Source organism: Trematomus bernacchii, unplaced genomic scaffold, assembly GCF_902827165.1.
Source record: "Trematomus bernacchii unplaced genomic scaffold, fTreBer1.1, whole genome shotgun sequence".
NCBI classification, from domain to species: Eukaryota; Metazoa; Chordata; class Actinopteri; order Perciformes; family Nototheniidae; genus Trematomus; species Trematomus bernacchii.
The window spans coordinates 7,409,725-7,429,334 of NW_022988066.1; the positions used below are offsets into that span (position 1 = coordinate 7,409,725).

Below are 19,610 nucleotides of genomic sequence, written 5' to 3' on the forward strand. Positions count from 1 at the left end.
CTGGCATTTCAAGTTTTTTATTGATTACAAACAAATAAGAAAATATACACTTGTGTCAGCATGCCTATTTCTTACTGTCACACAATAAATTGAAAAGTTGGGTAGAAGATCTAAGCACAATGTTTTGAGTACCTCAGCTGCCACACATGTTTCTTGGGCTCCATCAGTTCAGTCCATGATACCAATTTGAACTTTAGTGGTGATACAATTGTAACAAAATGGTTCTCTTTCCCTCTCCGCTAAATCTGTGAAGGTTTGTTCTTCAAGGTCTCTGCCTACAGTGGAAAAAATGTATATACAGTAAGCAATGTCATTTCACTTACACAAACACGGAATATGGAATTGGTGGCAGATAATGATTTGCTCACTATTAAAAGGACAATATGAAATTGCTGAATAAATTATTTATGACACATTTTGAAATTACATTTCATGACTTAAAATGCAATGTGTAACATATTACTATTGTTTGAAATAGTTGTGAAATGTTTTTATTTCCCAATTTTAAGTAAGTTATTATAAATTAGACTGGGACTTTTGCTTCAGTATTGTCAGGAAATGATCTGGCATCTCTTGTTACAACAAGACTCCCTTATAAACTGCATGATGACTAATGGTTAAATAGCTTCATTAAAAGTTACTTTTTCGAACAACCTCATGTTGCCCTGATCTGTGACTTATTATGAACAACACACACAATGAAGAACTTGGAAAACCACAACATAGCCAGAGTTTCCATTAAGTTGACTCTAAGGTCACAACATCCCCTATGTAGAAAGATGTGACTCAGACTGTGCAATCCTATGTTTTTCAAATCTTACACCACAACATGGAGAATTTCAATATATTGTTTTGTACAACCCATTCACAAAAATACAGTAATGCTAAACGTACCCTGTCGATTTCCTCTTGAGCACTCTTTTGACCCAAGGAGCATTGGGGTCCAGACAAATCTGCTGCCCATCCGTTTTAAGAGTGGCACTGCAGGACATCAGACAAATCAATATTTCTTGTAAGACTTTAAGAGATATTACAGACCATTACAGACATATTATGACATAGGTATCAAACGTTTTCACAATGGCTTACATAATCTCTATATCTTTGCAGTGGGGGCCTGCAGGATTCACCTCCACCCTTCCTATGTAACGTCCAATTGGCTTTTTCTCTTTGCTGACGCATCGACAATGCTTAATCCCTCCCCAATCCCCCAGACTGATACCTGACGTTGGGAGAGGTGAGAGAAGCATAAACATTTCTGGACAGAAACAGATTAAAGTGTACTGCTGGTGGCTAAATGCAGATCATAAACAGGTAGGCTACTTGTCATCGCAGAGTGCAACAAAAAATTCTTATTTGAACAGCAATTGAAAGATTAAACTCACCCTCAGAGATTATACCAAAAAAAGGCAGTGCCACGATAGTTATAATATACATATCTGCTCTGCTGTATCTGAAATCTGTGCCGAACAAACTAAACGCAGTGCACTGGTTCAGTTTGCAAGTCGCTGGATCGGACTGTGGAGATGTCTTCTCTGCGCAAGGCTGTTTATCTTTCCCATCTGTTCCTGATGTATCCAAGCATCTGGAAATACCCTGTTTTGATTTATAATCCCAGAAAGCCTTGCAACATCATTGAGCAACTTCACTGTTGAAATCATGAAAGCAGTGCTTCTCATAGTTTGGTCCGCGGACCACTGGTGGTCCATGAGCGCCCCCTAGTGGTCCGTGAGTATATTGGTAACATTTCACATTTTAAATAAATAAATACATTTAAGTTTTCCGCACTCTCGCGGGAATATCTCCAGCTTAAGTTTCACCTTGCATGATATAGCCCAGCGCAACACCTTCATCACACATGTTGCCACTTGTTTGTACCATTTTCAGGCGATTTGTAATCTGTTCTAGAAAAACGATGTGTTTTTGGATATTTGTGGAGTTCGGTGGTCCGCGAGTGTTTTTTTATTGGTTAAGTGGTCCTTGGTATGAAAAAGTTTGAGAAACACTGCATTAAAGTATGCCTCTCTTTTTTCTCTTCAGCCACGTTCCAACTTTCTCAGAAACCAAGTCGCGGCGGCTGTTATTGACTCTTTACATCCTTCAACCAAACTCCCTCAAATGACTTCTTCATCCGTCTACCTTACTGTTCCAACTTTCCATACCCTCTCTGCCTTCCCCTCCGACCTCGTCAACTGTATCAACCTCAATCTTCCCTTTTATCTTCAGATTTTGATCGATCATATACCAGCACTGTCACTGATCCTTTGATTCTCTCTCAAATCATTATTTTATATTGTTTTCTGTCTTCCTTTCACATGCCGGCCAGACCTGCTGTTTTTTCCATTCTGCCTGCATGGTTCCAATCCATGTTCTTTAGCTTTATAAACTGAATTATTGTCCTTGTTGCAACCAAATACAGATAATGGCTATAATATAATCAAAGACCAAGAATAACATGATTGTCCACTCATTCATAAATGGTATATTATTATGGTATATTTATATGTATGGTGTATATATGGTTTATATATTTATATGTTATATATATATATATATATATATATATATATATATATATGGTATGTATTGTATATATATATATGGTATATACAGTATGGTATATATATGGTATATAAATCCATATCATACAGTTTACCTTATATATATTTATATATATGGTATATAAATATATATGTAGGCTATATGGCATATAGGCTATATGGTATTTATGGAGTATATACTGTATATAGTATATATGGTGTATGTATATAATAATACAAAATAATTATTATAATATAGTGAGCATACAAAAATAAGGTTAACAGCCTTTTCACATTCACCTATAGCTTTCATATAGGGAAAGCTAGCTATGTCAGTCCTGATGATAAACTTGTCCTGGCACGATGGTAATTGTCAGAGAGACGCTGTAACACACATGGGGAATGTAAACCCCTGCAGGACTGCCCACCCAGACATTGATACCCCAACTCAAACTTTTGTTTGTGAGGGGAAAAAAGCAGTCAATCTCAAACCCCTCCTCCAGCTCTTTGTCAATCCAGAAACTTTGGCATTGCCTGAAATTCCCAGATGCTGTCTACCTTCTCAGGTTTCACTTCCTCATGTTCTATATTAACAATGTTTAACGTCGAAGCCTAGTTAAGCTGAAACTAATTCTTTTCTATCGTTCACACAGTGGAGCCGGCTCACACTAAAGTGGCACAGTAATGCTTATGCATACCTCGGCTTACCTCTCAGACACAAAGAAACAATTCAAAAAGGCAAACTGGGCGTTGACAAGTTTATGAATCATTTTCCCCCTTAAACTGTGGGGTTTTTTCTCCGGAAGTCTTTCCTTGTACGATGTGAGGGTCTAAGGACCGAGGGTGTCGTTTTCTCATACTGATATTCTGCACAAACTGTGCTGTTATATTTGCTGTAAAGTGTCCTTACTGTAAGGTAATTATTATATGTACAGCACTTTGGCTCAACCAAAAATCATTTTAAAAATGTGCTATATAAATAAAACTTAATTTGATTTGATTTGATTCCTGATTTTCCCAGCTCTTGTTTTCATCCTCGTTAAGTCAGTCTTGTGCATTCAGTATCAGTGTGTCGTGGTTTGTTTGTATGTGGCTATGTTTAGTTTAGGAAAAGCATGGGGATAGTGTTATCAGGCTGAATGCCTTTCAAAACCGAGTAACTTATCTCTAAATGTGCTGTAACAATATAATATACAATACTTTTATGTGTGCTTTGTTTTTGATGCAATGCAATACCAAAATAATTGTAACTAACAATACTGAAGAAGGCAATAAATGTCAAAGCATTGACTTCACAAGACTTCGAGCCTGTTTTCATGCCAGAGCAAAGCTGTAGTGCAATCGTAAAGCAAATATTTTCTAAAAGCTGATATTGATGAATTTTCGGCATTTTGTAAAAACACAAACACGTGATAAAATAAAGCTTAAATTACATTGCGTTGGAGCCATATATGTCTGTTCCAAATAGATGTTTTACTCACAAAAAGTACAAAAAACGTAACCCTTTAGTGGTGCTGTATAGAGGGTCAGGGGTTGTTAGCATTTTGTCCTCTTGAGAAGTTGAATATAAAATGTAATGACAATGCATCTAATATTTTTTATTTATTATGATTAAGATGATCATGGTGATGATGATTAATACTATAGTTATTGCAAATATAATAATAATAATTATTATTATTATTAATGATGATGATGTGCTGTGATCCTGATGCAGGGCCAATTTCTTTAGTCAAAAGTGAACACATTAAACATATTAAAGTGGTTTACTTGTCTAATGAAAGTTTTAGCTATGGTCAAGGGGAAATTCTTGAATGGCCAAACAAATCATGTCATAAAGGAAAATGTCATCATACTTCCTTTGTTATCCCCTAAAGCTACAGAACCTAGTTCCTCTTTACACTTTGTCTTCGGCTTTATTATGTACAATAAAACAGATAATGATAAAAATGCACATATCCTAAACACCGCTCTTCTCTCTCCACACTTTTGTCTACCATACGAATCCTCTCCCATTAACTCTTTGCTCCTAGCACCAGTGTAAATTGTAGTAAAAACCAAAACATAGAAAATCATCATATGTGTCTTAACTAATATTGGTCAGGTGCTGCCTGCACTTACCGTCCCACATGAACTGGCTTTAACCACAACGGGGTCAGCAGTAAATCAGTAACTTTCCAGTGAGGTTAATCACATGTTGATTAAATGTAATGTTACCATCTAGTTTCTATTTTTGTATGGTCTAAAATAAAGATGAACGGAAAAGGACATATATATAATATGTTTTAAATTAGATCATCGTCATTATTTCCATTTAAGTCCCATTTTTAAGTATGATTAAGAGGTGCTTTTACTTTACATGAGTATTTGTATTTTATGCAGCTTTATACTTTGAGTCTACTACATCTCAAGGCAAATGTTTTACTTTTCACCACAACGTTTATCGAACAGCTCTAACAATTGTTCTTACTCTGTTACTGTTGAGTGAAAACCATCTATCTTCCGACAAAATAAAGGAATAAATGTTGCTAAATGGTTCAGTAAATTCTCCTACTTCTTAGCCTAAATGTATTTATTTTTTTCAAACCTTAGATCTACTGTAAAACATAAAAGCTGAAAACTGTGCTGTTTGAGGATCTTTTAGCATATAATTGTTGTAAATTAAATTACCCAACAGTATATAAAGCAGTTAAAAATCTGCATAACCTTACATTTCCCCCCACAGTCAAATGCAACATACAAATTCATGATAAAACATTAAATATGTATAAGGGAAAGTTTTGAATGCAGGGCTTTATGTTACAAAGTATTTTAACATTGTGTCATTACTACTTGTACCTATAGGTAAAGGACCTACATACTACCACTGCATTTTAGCCTTTGTGACATTTATTTCAGTTCTTGATCATTAAAACATTATTTTAATAAAAAAGCTTTAAGAAATAATTTCAATGAAATTGTTATACTCTTTACAGACATTACATTGTCCCCTGTCAATCAGAAGGCATTATTAAATTGAGGCAATAATTCAAGAGTTAGTCGGGACAAACCGTAAAATTAATCCCACTTTTCACAAGTTTCCCCATACTTCCTTCTGCTCTGTGAAAGTGGCCGTAGTGACGTGCGGCAGATATGTTTGAGCCTGTTGAAATTGCGTCAGGCTTCAGTTCTACAACAGTTTTTGGCATATTGCAAGATGTTTCTTTAAGCATGAGCCAACTATGACCATTTTGATAAGTGTAATAATTGCCTTGCAGTAATGTTCTTATAATCACGTATGCATTTACATGGTTTAAAACAAATGTAAAGTTTATCTCTGTGATAACATGATTGTTCACTTATTATGTATAATCAACTTGTTTAGAAATAATTAGAAAACAAACTTAGAAATCAGACACCACATTTCTTTTATTCTATCCTTTTAAATACTGAAACATGCTTTAGGAGGAAGCATGTGTCATGGCAGTGCATGCAGTTTAGTGTTTAGAAATGGTTGTGTTTTAGTCCAGCTGTTGACCGCTGTACATCTAGTTGTACAAGTAATCTTCCTCATCAAAATAATTGTAATTCCTCTCCGGGCCATTTGAGATGACAAAGCTAGGTGTTACATTCATCAGCAAGTCATTTATGGATTTCATATAACTATTCATTTTATTACACGTGAATCACTTGTTGTTACAGTCAGTCTTAGTCTGAGCAGTGGTGCAACACACTGTTAACAGCCATGTCTAATTTACAAAGAATTTCTCTTAAGGACTCTTGTCACAATATACAATTTATAACATGCTTTTAGTCACTGTGTTTTTCCAAATGATAACTCTGTATTAGTGACAAATGCTGACCCATCATCCCCTCGAAAAAACACATCAGTTTGATCATGCTTGAGTGAAAATTTCCCAGTCTGCTGCCGATAGTCCCAGATTGCGCAACCTGCACTGAGGCGGGAAATGACTCATTTCCAGCCGAGTGCTTCCTTAATAAAAGGAGAGACTCTTCTCCTCAGCGCTATACATTCAAACCGCAGAGCGAGAAGGCTGAACAAGAAAAAGAAAAGGAGCGAAAGAACTACACAGAAGAACAATTCAACAGAATAAAAAGATCCTTCTTCACTTTTACCTTCAGACTTCATCAGACAGCTTTCTCAAAGACTTTCCAAATCTTTATTGTTAATTGTTGCAGAATTTATAAAAGGAAAAATGATGAGCAGCAGAGTCATTGTCACCTCTATTGTGGTGCTCCTCGCCTTCCTGGCCGCCAGTGAAGGTATGTTAAATGTAACTGTATTGAGCTTTGCTGTTATACAAGTCATTATTTTCTGTGTTGTATTTGAATTGTAATTGCTGTAAACATTCTGCAGCCTTCTTTTCCTCAATGCATTAAGTGCTGTGAACTCACCTATGACTCCTCTCTCCTAACAGGGATGAGTCTGAGAAGTCTGGGAGTGGAGCTGCACTGCCGCTGCATCAAGACAGAAAGCAAACGCATCGGCCGTCACATCGAGAGTGTTGAGCTGATTCCTGCCAACTCCCACTGTGAAGACACTGAGATCATGTAAGACTTCATTTCAAAGCCTGCACCCCATCTATATAGTGATAATGTTGATTCTTTAAGTTTTTGTAATTGACTTTACCAACCTGTTCTGAATGCATGTCTGTTTCTTGCTTGGTTCTGCAGTGCCACTCTGAAGAAGACAGGTCAAGAGGTTTGCCTGGACCCCAACGCTCCCTGGGTGAAGAAAGTGATTAACCGCATCATGGCCAAGTAAGTACAATTCAGTGATTCAGTACAAGGATACAATAGTCTACTTTTATGATGTGCCTGTGTAATGTAACGGAGTACCTTTTTTTGATGCACAAATTAACTTAATATATTTTTCTTTGTTCTGCAGTAAAAAACGCTAAACCGACTGGGAGAGATGGGCCAATGGCGCTTAAAGACAAATGAGAAGTTACCAAAAAGTATTTTTTGCCCTCAGTTACCTCCTTTCAACAGGAGAGTGCCTCTGAATGTCCTGATCAGGTGTTAAATGATGTAATGAAGGTAACTTCGTTACTATGGACTGACGGCTTTGGGCCCTTGTAATATTGCACATGTGGGTCTGCACATTATATAACAACTTATTTTTGCACAGTAATAATGTCACTCAGCACTTTAGTAGTGAACAGTTTGCACTTTATTAGTGTGATTTGCACAGTACAGTTTGGCATTGCATATTTGCACATTTTTATATAATTTATACTATTTATTGTGTAGTATTTATTAAATTATTAAACCGTATTAATTGGAATGTCGTCTGGCAGATGTTGGTCGGGTCCTCGGCATCACCTGAAAAGAGAGGGGAGTTAGCGAGAGCGCCGAAAGTGTTTATGATTGTGTAAGAATGACAGCGGTTGAGATTAATCATTGTGTGCAAATAATATGTTTAGTGTTATGACTGAAGCCAGTCTTCAGACATAGAGAGGGCGGTGAACATGTACAGAGAGGGGTGAACACCTACATGCTGGCTACTGTTCTCTTGTGGTGTTTTGATAAATAAAGTCACCATGGTTTGAAACTCTACCTCCTCTCGTGGTCGATTCTTTCACTGGAAATCCAGCCGCTAAAGGAATATTCCTTAAATGTATACATAATGAATTGGAAATAACTCATACAATTACCAATCCATCATGTAATATAGTCGATAATAACTGATGTAAACATGACAAATTGAAGGAAACGTGTTCTCTAAAACTTTAATTGATAATTCTACATTTGAAATGAAGTGTTTCACTTTAAGAAATGTTACATTTACTACATTAAATATGGTTTTAAGATACAGAAATAAATAATAATGTAATGTTCTATTAATACACAGCCTTTTTCACTTACTGGAAAAAATACTAAGAGTTTATCCAAAACTGTATTGCACTTCCTTATGGGACTGTCGTCAACATTACAAAGAAAGACCACATAATGCAGCTTGTGTCATAAACTCACTATATACTCACAGAGCCTAACCCTGACTTTATTCTCCTGTGGAATAATACAGCTAACAGTATAAATTTGTGCAGACTGTAATCAGACATCGTTTACATATTTGTGCTTTTGATTGCACCAATAAAGTCAGCCAGTCATTAAACTTAAGCTGTACCATAAATCACATGCTCTTAGACTCTAAGAGCATGTGATTTATGGTACAGCTTAAGTTTACTGACTTACTGGCTGACTTTATTTGTACACACAATGAACCTACCTTCAACATTACTGATGTTCTTTTAGTTGCCGTAAACATTATTGTTTCCTAGACTTAGAGGAAACAATAATGTTTACGGCAACTAAAAGAACATGAGTAATGTTGAAGGTAGGTTCATTGTGTGTACAAATAAAGTCAGCCAGTAAGTCAGTAAACTTAAGCTGTACCATACATCACATGCTCTAAGAGGAAACAATAATGTTTACGGCAACTAAAAGAACATGAGTAAGGTTGAGGGTAGTTTCATTGTGTGTATTTTCTCCATCCACATACCTGTTATCCTGTTGAGCCCCACGGACCCGCCGAAGGGGCCGAAACCACAACATCTGCAAGCAACAGTGTCTGAGGGCTTCTTAAGATTTAATAAACTATGAATGTTTCATATCCATGTAACGGGAAGAAACTCCGCTAACTGATGATATGAACCATTTTTAGCAACAAAAAAACACAAGACTAACGCTGAGCCTCTGAATTAGCCCTGAGCGAAAAAATGCTAACGCCGTTAGCACAGAACTCACGGTATAAAACCCTTATTACTTATCGCAAATGCACATCCAACCCATCGATTAGCATCGTGAGATTACACAGATTCGATAGGTATCAGTATCATCACTCCATGATCAAAACTCGGACATCACAACACGTGGCATTAGGTAGCAAACACGGCACATTTCTTACCTTAGCTGTTATTCTGATCAAAAGTTGTCTTCAATGGCATTAAAACGATAAAAACGCTGCTGAAGGTTAATCCATAGGTTAATCCAATGTGTCTGTGTCACTTTTAAATGATTTCTGATAATCCATCAGCAATAAACCTAGTTTTAAGTTTTCAGATTTCAGAGCGTAAGATAGGTTTCGCTTTGGGCAAACTGCGTGCGCATAGCCCCCACTTCTCAATGGTAATGTGTGTGTGTATGTGGAAATTCCCCTTCGATTCTATTGGCTCTAACGGTTCAAAAGAGATGTCAATCATCAAAATCGACCAATGGGTTCCAGAGAAACGGCAAAAACGCCCATTTCCACCCAAATCACCCCAGAGGTGGAGTTTATTTGGCTAAACCTCTCTAAAAAGGTCAAATGTCACTTGTTTTGCATCAATCTTGATACAGGGTACTTATTATATGTTGTACTACTCACCGTGGCATGTGCCTTGGCATTTGCAGGCAGTGGCAAGTACTTCCGGCATCTGCCACAGAGGCCACTACTCTGTGGCCTCTGTGGCAAGTACTTCCGGCATATGCCACAGATGCTACTACTTGCCGAGGCATCTGCTGCTGCTGAACGGGAGTTGCCACAAGATGCCAGAGTAAGAGAAGGTTTACGGTAGCTGCCACTCGCCTTCCGTGGCAAATGCTGCTATTTAAACCCGTATTTGCAGATGCCACTACTCCGTGGCATCTGTGGCAGGTACTTCCGGCATCTGCCACAGATGCCACTACTTGTTTGCTAATATTTCGTAATCTTAAATGCAGTTTCTAAAGCTTAGAAACGTAATTGTTGTTTCACTCATTCAGGTCCAAGGTGCAACTATTGCGTGCTGATTTAAAAGCCTATCCTAGGGCTACCTCTTGCAGCACCATCTCTACAGGTACATTAGCTGAACTGTAATACATGGCAGGCTGTTAGAGGCTTTACACATTGCAGCTATTATGATAATTTTGTTCAGTTAGGAAAAACCAGACACTTTCTTTATGTATAAAATGTACAGATTGTTCTCCCAGATTATAATTCAGATTATTTTTGTCATGAGCATTTTATTATTTAATTTCATATAAACCATTTCCAACTCTTTTGTTATCATAGACCTGGGCCAGAGGGACATGATTTGTTTGCATTTATGAGGATCCCTATCTAAATAACAGTAAACTAGAAGAGCAATTGAAAAAGAAAGAGTTGTTACTGGACTAGTTGCTAAGAAGCATTATTTTTTTTCTTATATTCGGGGCTCAAGGTTATAACTGTTTTCATGACTCTTAAGTCAACAAAGCACCAATAATCAAATATTTAAAGTCCACTAAATCACAAGTGATACAGTGTCATGCCATTCTTTTTTTTTCTGGAACAAAGACAACAGCAAAAAAACCTGGTATTTGCTTCATTATTGTCTTTACTTTATATTTGAAGATATTAACATAATTCCTTTCTGTCATTGACTTTACCAAAGTCTTTATATATTTTGTTGGAGGATGGCGGGACCTACGATTTTCATTTTCCATAAGCAATAGCTGTGCACATGATAATATAATCATTTTAATGTACTGGTTTAAACTGAACCTTTCACCCTTGATTGATTTCCATCATACATAATACACATAAGGATTATCTTATTTTAATGTTGGTATACTTGACAGTAAGTGTGCTTCTATTGTTTGTTTTATATATACATGTACTTGAAAAGACTGTAATTTCCTATTGTTACTGTTTTACTTTATGACAACTAGTGGTCATTTTCAGTTTTTTTCTCATGTCAGTGTTAATTTACTGAGTTTGTGATTTGTGACTTATTAATAAGGAAAACATCATCCTTAACATTTTCTAAATTTGAAAAAACTAAGTTAAAAATCTTGTTTTTCATGCCCCAAGAGCAATAAAAACACTTGGTAAAAAAATCCTGAGTGAGGCTTTCATAATTCATGCATGAAAGGGTTAAGAAAGAGAAATATATGTTTCTATTGGTTTTAGTATGATGGTTTATTATAGTGTATTCTTACGTATTCTGTATATTGTTTATTCTTTAGATACTCTGTAGATAAATATCTACTAATAATGTGTATATTGTTTCCCGTTTCTTTTTATTATTATTATTTTATGTTTCCTGTCCCTTTGCTGTAATGCAAAGATTTCCACATTTTAGATAAATAAAGTAAATACAACGTATCATATCAAAATCTGTTTATGGTAATTAGCAACACAATGATTTTATATTTGCATGCATGACATATAACCTTTTTACTGCCTTATATTTGACCTCCTCATTCTCTGTTTGATACAATTGAACTTTATTCTAGAACAGAATATAAATGAATTGAAAGAATAAACTAAACGTTATCATAATGTCTGCGTGGTACTCACGTAGGTTTAATTTATACAAATTGATACCTTGGCAATGTAAATGGTGGCCAGATTTGTGCTTTTCCTGTCATGATGGATAATTTAAAGGTAACCTTGTTCGCCAGTTTCGAAACCCAATAAAAGGGTTGGATAAAAAAACATGAATTGTGTCTTGCTTTTTTACTATACTGTCATGATTCTCTTAACGGAATAACATGGTTTGTTTAGATTCACTGATATCAATATCAAATAAGAATCATCTGAAGCATTTAAATAAAAATGTTCAACCAGAATTAAAATATTAAACAACAAAACAGATACAATGACATTAAAGGTGGGGTAGGTAAGTTTGAGAAACCGGCTCGAGATACACTTTTTGTTATATTCCATGGAATGCTCTTAACATCCCGATAGCAATGAATATCTTAAGTGCTTTGACAAAAATCCATAAAGAAATGTAATCTGTGGAAGCCGTAGTACTGTAAAAAGCACGACCAATCATTTTAGCCGGCCCGGCTAAAATAACTGGATGGCCTACCTGCCTGTCAGCCTTCCATCTGTGCACAAACTTATCTTGTGCCCTCATTGGTCATGTGCACGTTCGTATGTGTTGGAGGAGGGGCTCTGTAAGGAAGTGGCAGATTTTTTCCGGTTGTGTATTTTCAAATTCTAGCGCACTCGAGCTGGTTTCTCCAAAATTACCTACCCCACCTTTAATCTGTTTACAACGAAAATAATACAAATTAAGTACATATGCCTACATTTAAAATAACACATTTATACATGTGTACAATCAAATATAACTGTCCTTTGCCTCATTTATAAAGTATACATTTTAGCATCTCACTAGCAGTGGCAACTGCAATCAGTTACAGCTGCCCTAAGTCTGTAGCAAAGTCTAATAACACCAGTGTACACGTTACTGTGTCAATATAGATATTTATTTGTTAATTATTTGTCTTTACTAGTAATAATACACCTGGTTTATCGTAGCAAGCAGTGGAAACTCCCCTCAAGAAGCGACAATTGCCAAGGGCTTGCGTTGCAACCCTCACTTTCCAATATTTCTTTTTTATTACAATATATTTTTAGTAGCCTACTATCATAAATATAGCACGTTTGTTTATTTTAGCAAACCACGTACTCCAAGTAAAATTGAATAGAAACGATCATTTATAATCTTTTTGAAAAATAGAGATCGCACATCAGTCCTGTGTACAGATCAGTTCGATAAAGTCATGCCTAAACAGCGACATCTTACACGATAAATACGGGTTTAAATAGCAGCATTTGCCACGGAAGGCGAGTGGCAGCTACCGTAAACCTTCTCTTACTCTGGCATCTTGTGGCAACTCCCGTTCAGCAGTGGCAGATGCCTCGGCAAGTTGTGGCATCTGTGGCAGATGCCGGAAGTACTTGCCACTGCCTGCAGATGCCACGAAATGAGCCAGGCCCTATACCTGTGCTCCTGGTAAATGTAATACAAGGTAAACAGGTCGTTTCCTCTCCAGAACAGGGGCGGATCTAGACAAATATTCATAGGGTGGTAAGAGGGTGGCAGGAGAATTTGAGGGGTGGCATCCCCTGGCAGAAGTATATGCTGATTTAATCGCAGTCATATCAATCAATGTTAACTTGGAAAGCCACAATATTTATATTTTAACTCAATAACATTAGGTGCAGTGTTAATTTCGTCAACGAAAACTATGACGAAAAATGTTCGTCAACGACCTTTTTTACATGACTAAGACGAGACGATGACGAGCTAAAAATAGATTCTTGATAACGAAAATTTGACGAAATGTATATTTAGTTTTCGTTGACGAGACGAGACGGGACTAAGGTGTTAATGGTGGACTATCGGACATTCAAAATGCAGGGTATTTCCCCCCAATTGCCCGTCTTGTCTGTCAAAATGCATCTTACATTTCTAACTTGCAATATCATTATTTCCGCTCTCTTCACTCCAGAAGAGCGATCTCCTCTCTGTGTGCGGGGCCTAACAGACACGCTGCAGCGGCACACAGAGATCTGCCGGGGACGGAGCGTTCAGAGAGTATAGAGACACTCTACAAGTCTCGATGTGGACAAAGCTCGTTTGCCATGTTTTCGCGTTGACACGAGTAGAGTAGTCTGTCCAAACAGCCGGCCAAAAGGCGTCATATTCAGTCGGAGAAATGCACAATTTTCGACTTCCTTAACTCGTAGCTCTGTTGCCCCAATTACGAGTAACGTTATCACATCAGGTGTGCATAGGTGGGAGAAGTACTCAGATCTTGTAGCTAAGTAAAAAAATACCATAGTGTAGAAAGAGTTCCTCAAGTCAAAGTATGATCATCAAAATATATTTAAAGTAGCGACAGTAAAAGTAGTCATTGTGCAGATTGGTCCATTTCAGAATAATATATATGATATGTTTTATAATGATTGATCATTAAAGTGTTCTCAAAGCTGGTAAAGGTGCAGCTAGTTTGAAGGACTTTGTATACTGCAGGGTAACTTGTGAATTTAATCCAGGTGGAACTAAAGTCTGAGTTAACACTTGATTATATTTCACATCATTCATCCACATCTGTAAAGTAACTAAGGTATTAAATACATGTAGTGGAGTAGAAGTACACCATTTAACTATGAACTGTAGTGGAGTAGAAGTACACAGTAGCATAACATTTAAATACTCCAGTAAAGTACAAGTACCTCAACATTTTACTCAAGTAGGCTACAGTACAATATTTAAAAATAATTATATATATTTCATTTATTTCACATTTAAATAAAGCAATTAATTCGGTTAACAATTTGTTAGTTTTTTTCTTTAAAAAAATAACAAAAAGTAAATACAAGAATGCCGTTAAAGTACCGGATCGATAAGCAGTATTGATAAGACTAGTAGTACCGTAGAAAACCTTAACGATACCCATCCCTATATATTACACAAGTAAAGTGTTAAGAGAATGAAATGTTGCTTTACGAATTTCAACACTTGATGCTGTCACCTTGATTACAATGTCAGATACCTGTATTTGCCTAACTGAATTAGTTTATAGAGAGAAAAATGTTTGACTAAAAGTTGACTAAAATGTAATTTTTCATCGACTAAAAGTAGACTAAAACGTTTTGAGTTTTCGTCGACTAAAACTTGACTAAAACGTTTTGAGTTTTCGTCGACTAAAACTAGACTAAAACTAGACTAAAACTATGAAGGATAGAAATGACTAAAATGTGACTAAAACTAATAACCATTTTCGTCTAAAGACTAAGACTAAGACTAAATCAAAAACAGCTGCCAAAATTAACACTGATTAGGTGACATTATTGTGGCGCATCAGTAAAGCCTTAAATAGAAATATAAAGATGGCAGACATAATTGAATGATTTTTAACTGAACAATAACTGAATGAGTTTGTCTCACTCTTAGACCAGCAGGGGTACCAAATATATGCAGACTGCTGCAATAAGTACATGAATTAACTGTCTCGTCGATGTTTGTCTGAATTAATATGATACTATTAACAATCATATTATTCCTATCAGCTGTCAATCACTGTTATGATTCACATATTCAGTGTTATTAAATAAACTATATTTTTTGGAGGAGTTAATGATGAATGTTCCTCAAGATGCTTGCTCACTCTCCTTCAAATTTGAAAGACAAGTAATTACTATCATATATCAAAAGAATCAAAAGAACAGTTCAGCGCCCCACGACTTCATTGCAAACAGTTACAACCTTGACTTTACATCAGAAAGAACAAACATTAAAGTAGTGACTAACTGCATCAGTTAGGGTTACGTGTATTCAGCTAAAACATATCGCTGCAGTTATTATCCAGTGGAAAGTCCTTACCTACTGGCCTAGTTATATCAAAGTGGTTACTTTTTTTTGGCTGGGCAGTGAAGTTTTACACACCGTCTTATTTGACTTTCTCAGGTCTTGAAACTGTTTTTTGGGGGCAGACCCCAACAAAGTAGAAAAATGTTATACACGTAAGGTCATCATCTTAAAGGGCCCATGTCATGCTTTTCCGGTTATTACCTGTCCCCTTGTGTGTTATGAAAGTTTTTATGCATGTAAACGGTGTGCAGAGTCAAAACCCTCAAAGTACACCCTGTAGCGAGTAAAACTCTAACACAGAAAATACCTCCCCAAAACGCCTCGTTGGAGATACGTCACTGCCCATTTGAGTCTTCCATTTAGTTCCGGGTACCGCATGATGTCATGCGGTACCCGGAACGAAATGGACCAATCCCGAAGAGCTATGGCCACACCCAGCGGCGCTGGCCGCACCCTCTGCCAGCCTAACATTTACTGTTGGAAGCTCTGGTTCAGTTCACAATCGATCCAGTCATGCCAATGCCAAGGACCTGTTTCCTGAAATGTGAGGAGAAATCTGAGCTGTTTGTCCTACCGACGGAAGAACCACAACGAAGTCAGTGGTTGAAATTTATTTTTAACACTGTTCCTTCAGAGGTTCGAAGAACGTTACTGTGTGCGCGGCATTTCACAGACGAAAGCTTCCAAAACATTGCCCAGTTTGAGGCCGGATATGCGTAGCATTTGAAACTGAAGGACGATGCTATTCCTAGTTTGTTTGGACCGTTTGGAGCAGGGGAAGATTCGGGTACACAACCTGTAAGTTTGCATTGTTATTTGTGTATTTATCAAACAAGAGTGTGTCGGACTGCTAAGCCATTGACACAGTGCTAACTGTGCTAACTAAGTTGCTAGCATTTCCATATATCAACTCTAATCAGCAGATGGCCTTGCATACATGTATCTCATAGCAGGAGAATGTCTGCATTCACACACGAAAATACTCATTGACAGTATACTCCGGGTGATTTGCCGTACGGTCAGTCGCGAAACGTAATTACATTATAGCTGGCGTAGCGTGTATGCTACCGAGCTAACCAACGGAGCTAGACATGGGTTTGCTCGGGAATTTTTTGTTTGTTATGCCAGCTACAATGAATGTAGCAGACTACCCGTATAAGATTGCAATTGTAAACACGTTCTTGCTAGCCTAATATGAATCACTAGCTTTTGTTCATAGTGGTTTTATTACACTAAACAAGCCCAGCTTACTGGACTAACGACGTTGCTAGCGTTTAAATATATCAACTACAATGTCAGCAGATGGCCTTACATGTTTGTCATGGCAGGAGAATGTCTGCAGTCACACATGGAATACTCATACAGTATACTCCGGGTGATTTACCGTACATTGTGACAGTACATGTACATACTGCATGTATAGCTAACGAGGCTAGCTATACATGTATTCATGCCAGTTACAATGAATGACCGAACGTAGCAGACTACCCGTATAAGATTGCAATTATAAACACGTTATTGCTAGCCTAATATGAACCACTAGCTTTTGTTCATAGCAGTTTTATTACACTACATTATAGTTGCCGTTCCTCCGAGCTAGCATTCATATCGTGTTAGCTACCAAAGTAAACAAAGTTAGGTTAGCATATTAGCTGGCAAGCTTACTGTGTTCATTAGATAGATGGATTAGATAGATCCACACTCCTACCACAACTACTACTAACGAATCTAAAACAACTAAGTTTCTCTAATATTTTGTGATTTGCATTTGATTTCGTCCAGCCAGATCCTGCCGGACAATACATGACGGGACTACCACACTGATGCATCGTCCTAAAAAGCCCCGGCTGCGATAGGCAAGATGCCGACAACGGGGAGGAATTGATGATATACCGTGTATATGTATATTTATGTTCATTTTGTACATTTCTAAAAATAAAGTTTAATGGAAATACTTAGTAGGCCTATCCTTTCTTCCCTGAATTATTTGCTCCTATAACATATCATTCATATATAGCAAACCATGATTTGATTTCTCATCAAACAGTAGTAGTTTATTACAGGTAAAAATAACTTACTCTTTGTTATGACCGGCTCGTAGGCCACAACGGAAAGACAAGGAGACATACACGAGTTTACAAAACCACGGCACATTTATTGTGGTAAATGCAGAGATAGGTGGTCGAGGGGAGAAGATCGCCGAGTTCGTTCTTCTGCAGCCGCTTTGGAGAGAGACAGGGGCCGCCGTGTGACTCCGGGCAGCTGGGCTTAATAGCACCTCGGCTCCGGCCAGGTGTCCGTGATCGCGCTGATTAGCCTCTTCAGCTCCACCCCATCGTAAGACCTGCAACACACCTGCACAAAGGCCCTGGGGCCGTCACACTCTTCTATAACAACAGTTGTAGGTACAGTTCGGTTAGTTAGCGTATAAAATATACGGCTGTACCGACGCCATTATAAGACTGATGTTCCGAGAGCGAGCCGAAAAAAGCACTGTTAGACATGGGCGGAGCCTCTCTGGTGGTTGACTAATCAGAACAGAGTGGCCGAGCTGACCAATCGGAGTGAATACTGCTGAATACACATACTTTACAGAGATGCTGTGTGCGAAACCAATGTGAGTTTGGAAAATTGCACAGTATAAATCTATTTTAGTATACCTCAACAATGTAATTATGATCAGTGGAAATGGCCATGACATGGGCCCTTTAACAGTTTTGTTATGCTCATCGAGCCATCCTGAGCAGAGCATCAAGTTGGCATGCCTATAACAGCTGAATGCGGCGATTACCATCTTGTTCAGCAAAACGCCTCACAAACTTATTCAGATTTAAAGCTATGGTGCGCTTTGATTCAATGCTGAGTAGGCTACAGCCAAACTTGACAGTCTCTTCTCTGTCATTGTAGACCGCAAATACCTCATTCCTTCCGTCTACTTGGATCCGAATGCTTCTCGTAAATCTCGTTTTGCGCCGTCCCGTTCAAATGAAATCGCCGCCAATCATATTTCCACGCTCGCGCCAGGGCCGGGGGAGGGGTTACAAGGCTCGCGTCTTGTGCTGCATTCACTTGCACTCGGACATTAGAGATTTTCTCTCATAAATGTCCGATGAGCCACAACTTTTCTTTCAAAACAAAGCTGCCAACTTGGGTGGCAACTAGGGTACCTACCTACAACTAGAACCGCCACTGCTCCAGAATGATAGCTACATCGAAGGTCCATTACAATGCAGATGTAGGCTACCCATGGCACTGTTGATAGTATTTCCATGATAAAATACACTTTATTATTTTCATGTTATATATCATATATTCTTGTTCGTCTTTGTTTGTTATTGGCCTGTGGGAGAATGCAGGCAAAGGGGCGGGACTGAGCGCACAGCGGGGGGTAGGTGCGGTAGTGCGGCGTCTGATGCGCGCAAAGAGACGAACCTCACCACGCTGCACAGCCACACACCAGAGAAACCGGAATGCACACAAAATGCTGCGTCTACGAGCTGTGACAAGCCGCTGCATGTGAAGAAAACAAAGAACAAGCAGACAAAAACGCCGGAAGCTCTCTCGACCAGATTGAAGCCCTCGCGCAGGCAGTGCATTTGCCGCAGAAATCATCCCAACAGAGCTCGCGACCGAGGTGCTTCAGCTGTGCATGAAACCCTCAGTTTGGCTTGCAGGTCCAGGACAAAAAAACCGGGCGGTGTTGACGACTGAGTGTGGCGGATACTGTTTGTGAGTGCACCTTAACCGCATCTCCTCACACCCCTTGGTACTTCCTTCAGGATGGCGTTAACGATCTGCACGAGATTTACCGACGAATATCAGCTGTTCGAGGAGCTGGGGAAGTAAGGAAGCATGTTTTTATCATCTAGCACCATCTCTGTGTGAAATGTCAGCCTGTTATGCAATAGGCCGCTTGGCATAGGGACTCAGATTCAGGGCTCTGTGTGTGTGT

General features: G+C 38.1%; 3 protein-coding genes across 7 annotated transcripts in view; 2 read left to right on the forward strand and 1 right to left on the reverse strand.

The window, feature by feature from the left end:
- Position 1: 1 nt before the first annotated feature.
- Positions 2-1,598, reverse strand: LOC117474540 (interleukin-8-like). The gene is made up of 4 exons (XM_034120376.1): positions 1,386-1,598; positions 1,090-1,222; positions 895-981; positions 2-275 (listed from the first exon to the last, which is right to left on the reverse strand). Exons 1-4 carry the CDS (start codon positions 1,435-1,437, stop codon positions 263-265), a joined length of 285 nt encoding a protein of 94 aa, XP_033976267.1. The 5' UTR covers positions 1,438-1,598; the 3' UTR covers positions 2-262.
- Positions 1,599-6,538: 4,940 nt separating this feature from the next.
- cxcl8a (chemokine (C-X-C motif) ligand 8a) lies at positions 6,539-8,099 on the forward strand. The gene is made up of 4 exons (XM_034120268.1): positions 6,539-6,803; positions 6,959-7,091; positions 7,215-7,301; positions 7,429-8,099. Exons 1-4 carry the CDS (start codon positions 6,737-6,739, stop codon positions 7,439-7,441), a joined length of 300 nt encoding a protein of 99 aa, XP_033976159.1. The 5' UTR covers positions 6,539-6,736; the 3' UTR covers positions 7,442-8,099.
- A 10,947-nt stretch (positions 8,100-19,046) lies between these two features.
- The window catches only part of LOC117474663 (calcium/calmodulin-dependent protein kinase type II delta 2 chain), a 38,408-nt gene continuing 37,844 nt past the window's right edge, over positions 19,047-19,610 (forward strand). For 3 of the 5 annotated variants that reach the window (XM_034120618.1, XM_034120619.1, XM_034120620.1), the window contains exon 1: positions 19,048-19,500. In XM_034120618.1, the coding sequence (XP_033976509.1) occupies positions 19,439-19,500 (62 nt within the window). In that variant the 5' untranslated portion in view covers positions 19,048-19,438. Of the gene's footprint in view, positions 19,501-19,610 lie in introns of all 5 variants that reach the window. The other 2 variants (XM_034120621.1, XM_034120623.1) reach the window with 1 other exon arrangement.

Excerpts from the sequence above, each read along its gene's own strand:
- LOC117474540 (XM_034120376.1), bottom strand. The coding sequence starts at position 1,437 with ATGTATATTATAACTATCGTGGCACTGCCTTTTTTTGGTATAATCTCT. Across the intron at positions 1,223-1,385 it reads TTTTGGTATAATCTCTGAGG|GTATCAGTCTGGGGGATTGG; the intron begins GTGAGTTTAATC and ends TCCCAACGTCAG. Across the intron at positions 982-1,089 it reads TGCAAAGATATAGAGATTAT|TGCCACTCTTAAAACGGATG; the intron begins GTAAGCCATTGT and ends GATGTCCTGCAG.
- cxcl8a (XM_034120268.1), top strand. The coding sequence starts at position 6,737 with ATGATGAGCAGCAGAGTCATTGTCACCTCTATTGTGGTGCTCCTCGCC. Across the intron at positions 6,804-6,958 it reads CTTCCTGGCCGCCAGTGAAG|GGATGAGTCTGAGAAGTCTG; the intron begins GTATGTTAAATG and ends CTCTCCTAACAG. Across the intron at positions 7,092-7,214 it reads TGTGAAGACACTGAGATCAT|TGCCACTCTGAAGAAGACAG; the intron begins GTAAGACTTCAT and ends TTGGTTCTGCAG.